This window comes from Myripristis murdjan, chromosome 14 (genome assembly GCF_902150065.1).
Source record: "Myripristis murdjan chromosome 14, fMyrMur1.1, whole genome shotgun sequence".
NCBI lineage: Eukaryota > Metazoa > Chordata > Actinopteri > Holocentriformes > Holocentridae > Myripristis > Myripristis murdjan.
In genome coordinates this window covers 21,531,604-21,547,561 of record NC_043993.1, presented here as the reverse complement: position 1 = coordinate 21,547,561, position 15,958 = coordinate 21,531,604, and the positions used below count along the sequence as shown (strand labels likewise).

Genomic DNA, 15,958 nt, shown 5'->3' with positions numbered 1-15,958 from the left:
CATAGAAATTTTACTTTGGAGGGCAAAAAAATGTTTTTTGAACTTAAATGTGCTTACCTCTCAAGCCATGTGTCTCCCTTCTTTGCAGGATGAGTGAAATGGATGCCTCTTCAAAAATATGTGGTCACATGACCAACTTCTTTTATGGTTTTATAGATAACAGGGGTGGCACTACTTGCCCCTTGGCACAAATTACCCCACTCTCCCCTACTTAGATAAGTTCAATCTGAATGCATAGAAGATATTTCTGAATGTTTGAGTGCAACCTTACTATTCGCTGCATAAATGCATAGAAGAAAGTGACATAGGCAAATGCACAAACTCAGTCACATTAGCAGTAGGCTAGTAGTATTTGCCCTCAAAATATGAGGGCACACTTTACATTTGTTGTGCGCTGCATTTACTGGCTGATAGTATTTCTTAATGTTGCCATCTGTGTATATCTCTAATGTATCTAGAGTTTCACATTTCCCATTGTAAACTGATTGTACTGAATGCACTGTCTTCTGTTATTAAACTTTCTCTGGTTAAACCCAGCTTAGTAACAGCTCTAATGGGTGCTACTGACACACAACACTGCCCTCACCAGTTGTGGAGAGCCAGCCACACTCAGCCAAGACAGAAACTGTCATCATCAGTTGTTATGCTCAAAAGATACTAGAATCTATAATGCTTCATCAACTGTAAACCTGTTATTGTCGTTGTCAGCACTAACATCTTCTATCAATGGATTCACACCAACATGGTTGTGAACATGGCCAGGGACCTGCACTATGTAGATGTGATAGTTCATTCTAAGCTTAAGAACCACTCTGAATCCTCATCTTGTGGAACTACATGATTTAAAACATCTTTAAGGAAATATATAGGGGGATATGTATAATCATAATTATTATATGTGAGTTATTTATGGTCTAAACATCGCTTAGTGATCTTTCAATCATTTTAGTGTGCTGTACACACTGACTACAGCTATTACAGCTCACAGAATTCATTTTTGGTGCATTTTAGCACTGAGATTATGGTTCAGTAGGATATATTTTGAATACAGCTGTGGCTGCTGTCTGCATTCATTTCTTTATTATAGAGAAAACCCCAGTTCATTTTCCTGACAAAACATGTTTGCATGAATGATAACCTTCATGACTTTCATCAAAAGCATATATTTTGAAATAAGGTAAGATATTTTGAAAAGGCTATTAATCATAATTATACAGAAACGTACTTTGAGTCACAAATAATGAAAATTAATATTTTGCATTCACAAAGCAGTACTGAAAGATGGTTTTAATATACAATTTCAACCACTGTAACCTTAAATCAGTAGTTTCACATTCCTTATAAAAAAAAAAAAAAAAAAACAATTTGCCACTTAACTGTGGAGGAAATGTGGAGCGTAATGATTTTTTCCCCTCTACTGGCAGGATGGAAGTCCTGCACAGGAAAAGGGCAGGTGCACATGGACATGAAAAAATCATCAGGACAAACTGTGCTGACTGAATTCTGGAGCACAAGCAAGCGCATGTCTGCTGGTTGATCGCCACCTGCTGGAGACATTTGGTCCTGTCTTTTGGATGGCATGTATGTGTTCTGAGTAATTCTCTGCTTTTATCATGTTGCTGACACTGTTGCTGATACTAACAAGCCACATCCTACAGCCATGTACAGGATCTGCCTGCACTATGAATGAACTGTGTGTCACATACAGAGCTGGGTTTGTGTAATTAGTCAAAGGTCCAGGTAAAATCCTCTTTACACATTCACAAATGCACATATGCAACAGGAATCTTTGTTGCAAAATAGTTGTGGAAATCATGGTTTATTTTTGCAAATGCATTGTGCAGGTTCCATGAACCGGTGAATATGTGCACAAAAATAGCAGACACAGACAATACTTGCTACATGAGAATACCTGGCTTACCAGCCAATTTGAGCACCCAAGATCACAAGCCATAACCATAAGAAGCTACAGCTGGAAAACCTACAAGAAAATGGTCAAGAACATTTATTGATATTTTACAGTATTTCAACATTAAATCAGATTTCTAATCTTTAGGAGCTTCATTTGCTAATTCATCCAGTGCTTCTCCGTCAAAACGAAGGAAGTGCCACCCTTCACTCGCAGTAAGGTCCTGAGCTCCCTTTGAAACATAGAAATCGAGAGAGGGAGTATTCCAGTCCAGTACCGCCAACTGCAGCCTCACACACTGCTTCTCTTTCCCCACCTAAACAAACCAAACAGAACACTGATTCGTAAATAATATGCTGTTGTCCTTAGGGGCCATATTTGGTGGCTTGTCAAATGAACCTCCTTATCATTTAGAAAAGATGGTCATACACAACAATCCACTTTGCTAACAAACAACTTAAAATGAAAGACTTCCAAATCATTAACTCCATAACATACAGTTATTTGGCAACAAATGTAAAATAAATGAACACTAAATTGATATTTTTATTACAATGAAAAGCCCCTGGCATCCTTAAAAACAATGCATTTTAGTGGTTAGCTGATGGCATCCCAGTAGGCACACTTGAAAATATAGACTGGTATTCAGTAGCATTGCAAATTTCTGGATAAGCTGCACCTCTCATCATGAAAAAACAAACAAACAAACAAACTGTGATTTCGATACAAGCGTTTGTAACAACAATAGGAACAACAGTCAACAATAGAAACTTTGTCATATGATGTGAGCAGAGCCATCTGCAGCTCAACGTGGCAAAGACTAAGGAGCTGGTTGTGGATCTGAGGAAGGCCAAATCACTGGTGACCCGTGTTTCCATCCAAGGAGTCAGAGTGGACATCACGGAGGACTACAACTATCGGGGGGTGTACACAGACAATAACCTGCTCTGGGCTATGAACACTAAAGCCCTCTACAAGAAGGGCCAGAGCCGCCTCTACATTCTGAGGAGGCTGAGGTCCTTCAACATATGCCGGACAATGCTGAGGATGTTTTATGAGTCTGTGATGGGCAGCTCTCTCCAGTTTTCTGTGGCATGGCGGCAGGTTTGAGGGCAGCGGACAGCAAGATACTCAGCAAACTGATCCACAAGGCCAGTGACGTTGTGGGGGTGGAGCTGGGCTCTCTGGTAGAGGTGTCAGAGAGGAGGATGCTGTTCAAACTACGTGGCATCTTGTACAATGTCTCCCACCCACTCTATGACCCACTGGTCAAGCACAGGAGTGCATTCAGTGGAAGACTTATCCCACCGAAATGTACCAGAGAGCGCCACAGGAAGTCATTTCTCCCTGTGGCCATCAGATTTTTCAGCGCCTTCCATGGAGTGTCTGATAGTCAGAGTTAAAGGACTGCATAACTGTACACTATTTAAACTGCTGATTTACCAATTTGACTGTGCAATAATTTATTCCTGTAGGACTTGACAACAATTCAACAGTCTGTATATGGTGTATATGGGTATACTGTTTTGCATATGCTCAGTTTCTTATTTCTCTAATTATTGCTGTAATATTTTATTATTTTGTAGGATTCATGCACATATTGAGACTTAATCTACATTATGTATACACTTTTGATACAGCGTATACATGATGCATGTACTTTTTATAATTTGTAAGGCACATATTGTTTTATTTTGTATTCCTTTCTATTTCTGATAATTCTTCTCTTGTGAATTTGACCAACTGCAGCTGACCCAATTTCACAAAAAATTCCTTAGACAACACAGAGCGTTAGAGCCTGGTGGTTGCAAGTTATTTATTATGTATGCACTGAATCATGGACACCATGTGAAAAGCCATTTCCTTGTGACATTAAGACACACAAAGTAGAACACTGACACAGAAAAAATTCTTACCTGAGCCACTTGGCTCATTAAACTCTTGCCAATGCCTTGTCCTGTACAGAAAAGGGCAAACAAAAATATGTCCCATGTAAATATGGAAAAATGATGTATTATGGTGTATGAACACTCCACCAAATCAGACTTTACCTCTGAAGTCGGGCATCACGTACAGATCTTCCATGTAGACTGACGGCCCCTTCCATGTACTGTAAGTGTAAAAGTAAAGGGCGTACCCAACAACTGTATGTCCTGTATGGGCACAAAGACCATCACAAAGGCAAACATTAAAAATACCTAAGAAACTTCACAAATAAATGCATAGTGTCATATGCATGATGAGCAGCAGAATTTCAGGTGTAAAGTGATCAGACAGAGCCAGTCGGCTGCCAAAATGCTAATGATAAAATTAAAATATCACACACTGACACACTGCAGACATGTTCAAACATCACTACTGTGACAGATCATTGTTTTTCGGATAGCAAACGATGTAGTTTTGAATTCTAAATTGAGACTTTACCCTCTTTCGATTTATTTTCCTCAGGCACTTCTGCAACCAGGCACTGAAAGAAGGGATTTGAGGAGAAGCCATCACGCTCCAGTTCTACAGCAAAGCAGGAAAGGTCATCAGCTTCATTAATTCACACATGAAAACATCTCATTGGGTTTGCATTGGAAGTGAAAACCCTTGAAAACTCAGAATACTATGTGACACCCACAACTAACCATGGGACTGGTGGAATATTTAATTTCTTAAGAAAAAGTCTGATGACTTCTGGCCCATGGACCACTATGTTTTATGTTTTTTTCATATTTCTATATTCATATTTCTGTTCAGTGTTGGAACTTCAATGCCTAGCAACAGTGGAGGCATCTCATTAACTATGCATATTGTCAATCAATAAGAGCACTTACAGCAGGAGGGCACTAGGTTTGAAGTCTAAATTTATGCTAAAATCATTTCAATTCATTATTTCCCTGATCAGTCTACACTGAATACCATGTAATGACAAAGACAAAACAGGATATTTGACAGGATATATTTTTGTAAATTTAATGAAAAGGTAAATCTGAAATATCATACTGACATAAGAATTCAGACCCTTTGTTATGACACTTGAAATATAGCACAAGTGCTGTCCATTTCTCTTGATCATTCATGAGATGTTTCTACACCTTAAGTGGAGTCCACCTGTGGTAAATTAAATTAATTGGACATGATTTGGAAAGGCACACCCCTGCCTATAAGGCCTCACAGCTGAAAATGCATATCAGAGCAAAAACCAAACCATGAGGACGAAGGAACTGCTTGCAGAGCTCAGAGACAGGACTCTGTCAAGGCACAGATCTGAGGAAGGCTACAAAAAAGTGGCCTACATGTTTCTTAAATGGAAGAACCAGGACTCTTTGTAAAGCTGGCTGCCCAGCCAAACTGAGCAATCAAGGGTGAAGCACCTTGGTAAGATCCTCCACCGATCTGGGCTTTATGGCAGAGTGGCAAGACGGAAGCCTCTCCTCAGTGAAAGACACATGAAAGCCCGCTTGGAGTTCGCAAAAAAGCACCTGCAAGACTCTTGGACTGTGATAAACAAGATTCTCTGGTCTGATGAAACCAAGGTTGAACTGTTTGGCCGTTTGGCCTCTGTTCAAAGCGCCATGTCTGGAGGAAACCAGGCATCACTCATCACCTGCCAAATACCATCTCAAGGAAAGGGGGAAAGCTGAACGGAGCACAGTATAGAGATATCCTTAATGAGACCTGGTCTGCAGCACTCAGGACCTCAGCCTGGGCCGAAGGTTCATCTTCCAACACAATGAAGGAGTGGCTTAGGGATAATCTGTAAATGTCCTAGAGTGGCCCAGACAGAGCCCTTACATAAACCCAATCAAACATTTCTAGAGTGACCTGACAATGGCTGGTCACCGACAGTCCCCATCCAGCCTGACCGAACTTGAGAGGATCTGCAGAGGATGGCAGAAAATCCCCAATTCCAGGTGTACAAAGCTTGTCACGTCATGCTGACATAGACTCGAGGCTGTAATTGCTGCCAGAGATGCTTCACATAAGTTCACATAAGTTCACAGGGTCTGAATACTTACATCTCTGTAATACTTCAGTTTTTTCTTTTTAATAAATTTCCAAGAAATTCTAAAATCTTGTTTTTGCTTTGTCTTTATGGGGTATTGAGTGTAGACTGATGAGGGCAAGAAATTGATTTAAACAATTTTAGCAAAAGGCTGCAACATGACAACTGTGGAAAAAGTGAAGGGGGTCTGAATGCACTGTTTGTTGACAATTTGAGTTTTCATACTTCTACAGTGTGAACACACAATATACTCAGAAGTTGAGTATGGTTTTGGGATTCAGCTCTGGGTTGAAATCCTCATGCTGGTAATAACTGCACTTCTTAAGTGTCCTTGAGCAAGACGCCTTGAGCAAGACGAGCAAGTGCCAGTGCCAGCTCCTGCTTATAACACAGTCCAAAGTTTCTCATCTCATCAAAGAGAAAATGTGTACTTTGTACTTGAACTGGACCAAGGACAAAGAAAAGCCCAGGTGGTACTGCAGCTGACCCTGTCTGCCCCCACAATTATCTTTTAAAAATATTTTCTCTTGGAAAAGGCACCTGTCGAATGGAAAAAAAAAAAAAAAAAAAAAAAAAAAATCACCCCAACAGCCTCTATGTAAGAGCTGGGCTTCTACTCAACTTACAGGATTCTGCCCTTGTACATTAAACACTACTGTTACTGATTAATAAGCTCAATGTAACCTTATTATCCTTACAGCATAAAAATGAATATCAAAAGATGATATTTGGTCATATTTTCCATTATTTTTCTCCGCACACTGGTGAGCAAAAGAAATCTGGAACTGAAACACCTATTAAACATTGGGCCAGCCTCTTTGATTTGTATTGGTATTGAAGTTTGAACCTGATTCCGCTACTATTATTTGCGTCTCCCTCCTTAATGCCTGCAAGGGTGCAAACAAATATCGGTCATTAACATGCAAAAGTTCAAAGTTACCTTTGTGAGATATCTTCACCTGATCAGACATTTTTTCATATACAGCCAACTCCTGCAAAACAATTATATGGGAAAAAATCACATCTGTCTCAGTGTGAGTGGTATAACAAGCTACATGACATTCTGCATAACAGCAGTGCTTAATATCACATTTGTTTTTCAAACTCACTGGACTGTTACAAGGGAACACTGACTGACACTGTAATGTGAAAAGTTACACTAATGTTGCTGTCTGTGGTACCAATCAAACACTTTAATGTGAAAAGTACACTGATGTTGGAGCTGAGTTTTCTACTAGTGCGGGCTTTAAGGAGATAATAATACTGTAGTTACCATAGTTACAGTTGAAGATACATTGGGACTCACCATTATCATTCTTGAAATATCCTTGCAGTCATCTTTTATGGCAGCTCGTATTTTGAAGTTCATATTTGCAGCCTCAATCACGCGTCAGTCGCTTTCCCAGCCAGTTTGGTTCAGATGAAACGACGCCCACTTCCGCATGACGGAAGCCTTGACGGGACAACGGAAGACTTGACGGGTGCGTTCCCATGGAAACCGCGCTCAAGTGCCAAATGACAGGTTCAGTAAGGTGTTAAATAGGTTCAGTAAGTAAAGGTGTTAAACAGCGACATGAAACGGACTGTGGTTACTTTACTCTTTATTACATCATAAACGGGGAGGGGGCAACTTATGTATCTGCTTATGTTTTTAAATGGTGTGTGTGTGTGGTGTTTTAATAAGTCCAATTGGTCTTTAATGTTATTCTTACTGTTGCTGATCTGCTGCTGCTGTTTTGAAACGTCTTACCTTGTTAAGCACTTTGTACTTATTGCTTGAAAAGTGCACTATAAATAAAATTATATACATTTTTCTACAGGGGCAGTAACTTATAATGATTCAGTCCCAAACATATGTCAAACTCACACAAAATTTACGAGCTATTTCTCCAAAGGAAACATTCAAGTCTTGACAAGCAGACCGAGCTGTGTGGCAGACTTGGCTTTAAACTGGCATTTTTACAGAGCAGCCGGGTCCAATGTTATGTGGTATCAGCTTTATGTTTCAGTCACTGTATGTGCACATTTAACTGTCCCTGCCTTTTGATTCTGTAGGTAAGAGAGGTTCATGTTAGGTTGTGTTTTGTGTTTACCTCCTTGGCCCCATTATCCAGCAAGAAGAAATAATGCTGCTTAAACTCACTTTAAGAAAATAGACAGCCTTGCAGTTTTCTGGTGTGTTTTAATGTTTGAGTCAATTTTGTGCATTTAACTGTCTTGAGTAGGCATATAAAAAGTACACCATATAAAGGGACAGATCAAAGAATAAATCCTTTTAGAGACAAATTCTTTAAAAGTCTTTAGGGTGATGCAGACAAGCATTGAAAACAGGTCCCGTATTCACAAAACATCTTATCTTACCACTAAGAGTATTCTTAAATGTCACTAAAACTTCCTTACTAAGAGTTTCCTCTTAAAAGCTATTCACAAAGCTGCAGAGACCAACTTTATCTAAGGAACTTAGAAAACTCTTCAGCTAAGAGAAAGTGGTGGGGTTGACCCTGTTGCTATGGATGATGTCACGTTTCAGGAACAAGTTGACCTACTATGCCTGCAGTGATTGGTTGATAGGGAATGGGTCTTTGTGAGTTATCGTATCTTAGAAATATGGCAGAAAGAGGTATTATGGCGCTCTTGGCATATTTAAATAAAGATTTAAAAATAAAAATGTATCCTTCTCTGATTAAACATGAAACAATGAATATAAAGATTAATCAACCACATGGTCAGGTAACTGTCAGCAGCCTCTTATGAATCTGTATTTTGTTAAACAATTAGAAAATATGAATATAAGCAGCCTTTCAAGTATTATCTAGATCCTACCGTTACCATGGTTCATAAAACAAGCTGTGCCCTCCAAAAGAAAGCAAAAGCCAAACTGGATGCAAGCACAGGGAACAGATCTCTCCTCAGATCAATGCAACTTTCCCACTCATCACCTGCACTTCAGTTTCAGGCAAGGACAGAGACTGCAGAGTTCAAGCACCAAACAACTGCAACAGGTAACATATGAGCCACTAATTTGTAAATATTCAAGATTATAATGTATTACTCTCTATCATTCAGTCTATTTAGCATATGGAAAAATTAACAAATGCTATACTGAACTTTGATACACATCATTAAATAATATTAACTTGTACACTTTTATCATAAATCTTTATTGAATTTATAGGAGAAGGCTCTGCACCCAAATCTTTGTCACCTATTGCATCGACGGTATATACATATAGTCTGCTTGGCCATTCTGGTCTTAGTGACTTAGGAGTCCTCTTGACTACCCTTAATTTGTTAAAGAGTTAGGAGCTACTTTTAGTGCTAAGACACTTTGTGAAATTCTCTTAGCAGAGAAATTTAGGAGTATTAAAATTATAACTGACACGGACATTATTTTTGAGTTTCTCCTAAATCGGCAAGTTAGGAGCTACTTTTAGCCTTAAAATGTTTTGTGAATACGGGCCCAGACCTCTTTCTCTTCTTATGGGGAGTTGCTCTGGCATAGGTGGCCTGTTGTCATTTACTTTTCATTCTTTGGACACTGTAAACAACAGAGTCATAATATTTATTCTGAAGGACATTAATCCCAAAGAGTATTTTTCCATTACCAGGCGTGCAGTCAAATACTATCCACAGCCCCAAGAAACAGCGAGACTGACAAGTCAGCTTTGCAGCGGCCCTCGTTGTTGCCATGGTAACTAAACAGTCATGGTAGTCTGAAGTCTAGAGATGATTTTAAAAAAAGCAGAAATCACATTTTTACCTGTATTAATTGCAAGGTGCCCTAGGCTGGACTGACTGGACTTGAAGAGCTGCCACCGAGCTGTTGCCTCCTCCTTGTGTGGTCTGTTTTAAATATCATAATTGTGCATTTGTTGTGCAATGTATTTGTTGGCTGATAGTGTTTCTTAATGCTGTATCTGTAATGTATCTGTAGTGTTTTATATTTCTAATTTCTAAACTGATATTAAGGTGTTGTGTTTATCTGACTTATCTTCACCTGACCTTGTCTGCCAGTGATTCCCCACCATTTCATTCAGTCCATACTGGCCAAATAGAAACACATAACACACTGTTTTATATTTCTAATTTCTAAACTGATGTCTTCTGTTATCAAGCTGTCTCTGGTCTGGAAACTCAATTTAGTAACAGCTCTAATAAGTGCTGCTGACACACAACACTGCCCTCACCAGTTGTGGAGGGCCAGCCACACTCAGCCAAGACAGAAACTGTCATCATCAGTCGTTATGCTCAAAAGATACTGGAATCTATAATGCTTCATCAACTGTAAACCTGTTATTGTCATTGTCAGCACTAACATCTTCTATCAAAGTTATTTATGGTCTAAACTTCGCTTAATGGTCCGTCAGTCATTCTAATGTGCTGTACACACTGACTGGAGGTATTATGGCTCACAGAACTCATTGTTTGGTGTATTTTAGTGCTGAGGTTATGGTTCAGTAGGATATATTTTAAATACAGCTGTGGCTACTGTGTGCATTCATTTCTTCATTATAGAAAAAGCCCCAGTTCATTTTTCTGACAAAAAATGTTTGCATGAATGATAACCTTCATGACTTTCATCAAAAGCATATATTTTGAAATAAGGTAAGATATTTTGAAAAGGCTATTAACCATAATCATACAGAAACTTACTCTGAGTTACAAATAATGAAAATTAATATTTTGCATTCACAAAACAGTACTGAAAGATGGTTTTAATATACAATTTGGGAATTTCCCAGTTTGGGATCAATAAAGTATACCTATCTATCTATCAATTTAAACCACTGTAAACTTAAATCAGTGGTCAATTTATATATTTTGAAAAAGCTATTAGCCATAAACATACAGAAACTTATGTTGAGTGACAAACAAAAAAATCAGATAAACTCTTGTCTCTTAAGTGTGGAGGAAATGTGGAGTGTAATGTTTTTTCCCGCTCCTGGTAGGACGGAAGTCAAAGGTCCAGGTAAAATCCTCTTTATACATTCACAAATGTAGATGTGCAACAGGAATTTTGTTTCAAAATAGTTGTGGAAATCATGGTTTATTTGGGTTTATTTTTGCAAATGCATTGTGCAGGTTCCATGAAACAGTGAATATGTGCACAAAAACGGCAGACACAGACAATACTTGCTACATGAGAATACCTGGCATACCAGCCAACTTGAGCACCCAAGATCACAAGCCATAACCATAAGAAACTACAGCTGGAAAACCTACAAGAAAATGGTCAAGAACATTTATTGATATTTTATAGTATTTCAAAATTAAATCAGCAGATTACATAATTAATCAGAGTTCTAATCTTCAGCTTCATTTGCTAATTTATCCAGGGCTTCTCCATCAAAACGAAGGAAGTGCCACCCTTCACTCGCAGTAACGTCTTGAGCTCCCTTTGCAACATAGAAATCGAGAGAGGGAGTATTCCAGTCCAGTACCGCAAATTGCAGCCTCATACACTGCTTCTCTTTCCCCAGCTAAACAAACCAAACAGAACACTGATTAGTAAATAATGCTTTTGATCATATAGAAAAGCCAATCACACACAATGATCCACTTTGCTAACAAACAACTTAAAATGAAAGACTTCCGAATCATTAACTCCATAATATACAATTGTTTGGCAACAAATGAAAAATAAATAAATGGTAAATTGATAGTTTTATTACAATTATTAGCCCCAGATGTCCTTAAAAACAATGCATTTTAGTGGTTAGTTTATAAAATTCCAGTAGGCACACTTGATAATGTAGACTGGTATACTGTAGCATTGCAACTTTTTGAATGAAGTATGAGGTTAGCTTATTCAAAAATTTGCAATGACATCATTTAAAAAAACAAAAAACAAAAACAACAACAACAACAAAAAAAAACTACTTAGATGCAAGTGGCAATATTCTACATGGTGCATTTTGGGGTTTTCACACTAGGGTGTGCAACAATTAATTGAAAATGTATCAAAAATGCAATATGGCGTGCAATATGGCGTGCAAAAGTGCAATACCCAAATCACAGGAGCTGCATTTTTTTGATGAAGATAAAATATGTGACAAAACGTTGTTAATGATATATAATGATGCTACAGAGATATCCTGGCCTATAACTGCATTTTTCTTTGTTTGGTACAGACCCCAACAAAAACCACATCATCATCATTTGAATAGCGTTTTGTAGTGAAGATGTAAATAAAAATAATCGCAATAATAATCTAAATTTTATTTATATAGCACCTTAAAAACAGAGTTTAAGAAGTGTTTTGACATACACAACAAAAGCAGAATACTCAGAGAGCAATATAACAGAGACCAACATTAAGACACACAAAGTAAAACATTCACATAGAAAACATTCTTACCTGAGCCACTTTGCTCATTATGTGCATAGTTAGAGCCTGGTGGTTGCAAGTTATTCATTTTGCATGCACTGAATCATGGACACCAGTGAAAAGCCATTTCTTTGTGACATTAACCCTCCTATTATGTTTGGGGTAAATTTGACCGCAGACAATGTTTAACGTCTCTAAATAAATTATTATTAACTTCATTTTTTTTTTTTTTTTTTTTGCTTCATATTGAATGAGTTTCCCTAATGTAATGGGTACGACCGGGTAAACATGAAATTCACATGATGATATGTTTTCAATGTCCTGTACACACTTTGTAACGCATCGGATATAGATAACAAAAATCTGTACTTAGAAAAAATATAAAGTCATTAAAACACCAAAAATTAATATTTCTTTCCAATTTTAGGTCAATCAGTGAGATTTTGTTGAGATTTGCATATTTTTCCATAGTTGCGTAATAGGAATACTGGATGTATAAGTGGCGGTCGGGGGGGAGTTATGTTGTATTTAAAGGGCTATTTAGGTAGTCAGCAAAGAAACAAAAAGCACCTGACACATAAACTTTGGTAACAATTTTAGTTATAATAATTTTGTGGAGGTTTAAACTGCTTGGGTCAAATTGACCCCAAATATAAAAGATGTTCTTAAATTTGAACATAACAGGAGGGTTAAGATGCGCAAAGTAAAACATTCGCACAGAAAAAACATTCTTACCTGAGCCACTTTGCTCATTAAACTCTTGCCAATGCCTTGTCCTGTACAGAAAAGGGCAAACAAAAATATGTCCCATGTAAATATGGAAAAATGACGTAGGCTATTATGGTGTATGAACACTCCACCAAATCAGACTTTACCTCTGAAGTCGGGCATCACGTACAGATCTTCCATGTAGACTGCTGGCCCCTTCAGTGTACTGTAAGTGTGAATGTATAGGGCGTACCCAACAATTGTATGTCCTGTATGGGCACAAAGACCATCACAAAGGCAAACAATAAAGTACCTAAGAAACTTCACAAATAAATGCATAGTGTCATAAGAGCTGAGCTCTTGCTGCATGATTAGGCTGCCAAAATGCTCATGATAAAATTAAAATATCACACACTGACACACTGCAGACATGTTCAAACATCACTACTGTGACAGATCATTGTTTTTCAGATGGCAAAAGATGTAGTTTTGAATTCTAAATTGAGACTTTACCCTCTTTCGATTTGTTTTCCTCAGGCACTTCTGCAACCAGGCACTGAAAGAAGGGATTTGAGGAGAAGCCATCACGCTCCAGTTCTACAGCAAAGCAGGAAAGGTCATCAGCTTCATTAACTCACACATGAAAACATCTCATTGGGTTTGCATTGGAAGTGAAAACCCTTGAAAACTCAGAATACTATGTGGCACCCACAAGTAACCATGGGAGTGGTGGAATATTTTTTACTTTTTACTTTATGCAATTTGAGTGTCCAGAAACAGGGAGATATTAAGAACAGCGGGTGGGGGTTGGGAAACAGGGATTGAGCAACTTCCTTTTTTTTCTTATTTGCCTATGGAAACATAGTATGAAAACTCCATTGTCATTATTTTATTTCAGGTACACAATTGCTGTATTTGAAAAAAAAAAAAAAAAAAAAAAAAAAATCAAAAAACACGTTATTGACATTTAGACCTTACATAATAGTGAAAAAGTAATGCATGCCTAAAAATGTTTAGCATGTGCCAAATGGAAGCAGATACAACACTTTGACTTTGCACAAGCTATTTGGACTAACTTATTGTCCTTTTTGCCATTTTTCAATGGTAGGCCAACCATCACTGCGGCCCTCCACCGATCTGGGCTTTATAGCATAGTTGCTAAACGGAAGTTTGCAAAAAAGCACCTGCAAGACTCTTGGACTGTGACAAACAAGATTCTCTGGTCTGATGAAACCAAGGTTGAACTGTTTGGTCTCTGTTCGTCATACTGACAGAGACTCGAGGCTGTAATCGCTGCCACAGATGCTTCAAATTAGTTCACAGTAAAGAGTCTGAATACTTACATCTCTGTAATACTTAAGTTTTTCCTTTTTAATACATTTCCAAAAAATTCTAAAATCTTGTTTTTGCTTTGTCATTATGGGGTATTGAGTGTAGATTGATGAGGGGAAGAAATTAATTTAAACAATTTTAGCAAAAGGCTGCAACATAACTGTGTAAAAAGTGAAGGGGGTCTGAATGCACTGTTGGTTGACAATTTGAGTTTTCATACTTTTACAGTGTGAACACATAATATACTCAGAAGTTGAGTATAATGTAACCTTATTATCCTTACAGCATAAAAATGAATATCAAAAGATGATATTTGGTCATATTTTCCATATATTTCCATATTTTTATCCCCACACTGGTGAGCAAAAGAAATCTGGAACTGAAACACCTATTAAACACTGGGCCAGCCTCTTTGATTTGCATTGGTATTGAAGTTTGAACCAGATTCTGCTGCATCTCTCTCGTTTATGCCTGCAAGGGTGCAAACAATTATCGGTCATTAACATGCAAAACTTCAAAGTTACCTTTGTGAGATATCTTCACCTCATCAGGCATTTTTCCATATGTAGCCAACTCCTGGAACACAATTAAATATATGTATGGGCAAAAATCACATCTGTCTGAGTGTGAGTGGTATAACAAGCTACATGACATTCTGCATAACAGCAGTAATTAAGATCATATTTGTTTTTCAAACTCACTGGACTGTTACAAGGGAACACTGACTGACACTTTAATGTGACAAGTACAACAATGTTGGAGCTGAGTTTTCTACCAGTGCAGGCTTTAAGGAGATAATTATACTGTAGTTACCATAGTTACAGTTGAAGATACATTGGGACTCACCATTATCATTCTTGAAATATCCTTGCAGTCATCTTTTTTGGCAGCTCGTATTTTGAAGTTCATATCTGCAGCCTCAATCAGGCGTCAGTCGCTTTCCCAGCCAGTTTGGTTCAAATGAAACCACACCCACTTCAGCATGATGGAAGTATTGATGGTTGCATTCCCATGGAAACCGCACTCAAGCGGGTCCAAGGCTGCTTATGTTTTTAAATGGTGTGTGTTTATGCATAAATTTAGTTGTTCTTTAATGTTATTGTTACTGTTGCTGATCTGTTGAAATGTCCTACCTTGTTAAGCACTTTGTACTTATTGCTTGAAAAGTGCACTATAAATAAAATTATATACATTTTGCTAGAAGTTGAGTATGGTTTTGGCACGCAGCTCTGCGTTGAAATCCTCGTGCTGGTAATAGCTGCACTTCTGAAGTGTCCTTGAGCAAGATGCTGAAACAGTGCCAGCTCCTGCTTATAACCAGTGATGGGACTTTTATCAGTAACGAGTAATCAAAGAAATTACTGTTTCTCCTGTTGTAACGCCGTTACCGTTACTGACAATAAAATGCGCCGTTACTTGCCGTTACTTACTACTAATACTAATATTATTATTATTTTACTATCCTGTTCGAAAAATGTGCGTCTTGTGGAGAAAAAGCGGTGTGTCAATTTTCAAACCGGTCGGACTTTGCAGTTTTTTGTAACTTATCAACATGCATGGAGAATGACTGAGCACAAATTAGAAGAATCGTCTGTGTTCTTCGACAGCAGAGCGGATAGTTTCGCCGCCTGTCGTACAGAAGACCACGGATTCAATTCCCCATCCTGACTAACTGACATCACTACTTTAA

The 15,958-nt window shown here is 38.0% G+C and overlaps 2 protein-coding genes across 2 annotated transcripts; both read right to left on the bottom strand.

Moving 5' to 3' along the window:
• Positions 1-1,420: 1,420 nt before the first annotated feature.
• On the bottom strand, positions 1,421-7,343 carry LOC115371413 (diamine acetyltransferase 2-like). Its single transcript, XM_030068786.1, has 6 exons — positions 7,207-7,343; positions 6,841-6,892; positions 4,334-4,417; positions 3,961-4,062; positions 3,826-3,866; positions 1,421-2,225 (listed from the first exon to the last, which is right to left on the bottom strand). Exons 1-6 carry the CDS (start codon positions 7,267-7,269, stop codon positions 2,046-2,048), a joined length of 522 nt encoding a protein of 173 aa, XP_029924646.1. The 5' UTR covers positions 7,270-7,343; the 3' UTR covers positions 1,421-2,045.
• Positions 7,344-11,203: 3,860 nt separating this feature from the next.
• On the bottom strand, positions 11,204-15,202 carry LOC115371415 (diamine acetyltransferase 2-like). The gene is made up of 6 exons (XM_030068788.1): positions 15,115-15,202; positions 14,793-14,844; positions 13,450-13,533; positions 13,104-13,205; positions 12,964-13,004; positions 11,204-11,380 (listed from the first exon to the last, which is right to left on the bottom strand). The coding sequence occupies exons 1-6, from the start codon at positions 15,175-15,177 to the stop codon at positions 11,204-11,206; spliced, it is 519 nt and encodes a 172-aa protein (XP_029924648.1). The 5' UTR covers positions 15,178-15,202.
• Between the last annotated feature and the right edge of the window lie 756 nt (positions 15,203-15,958).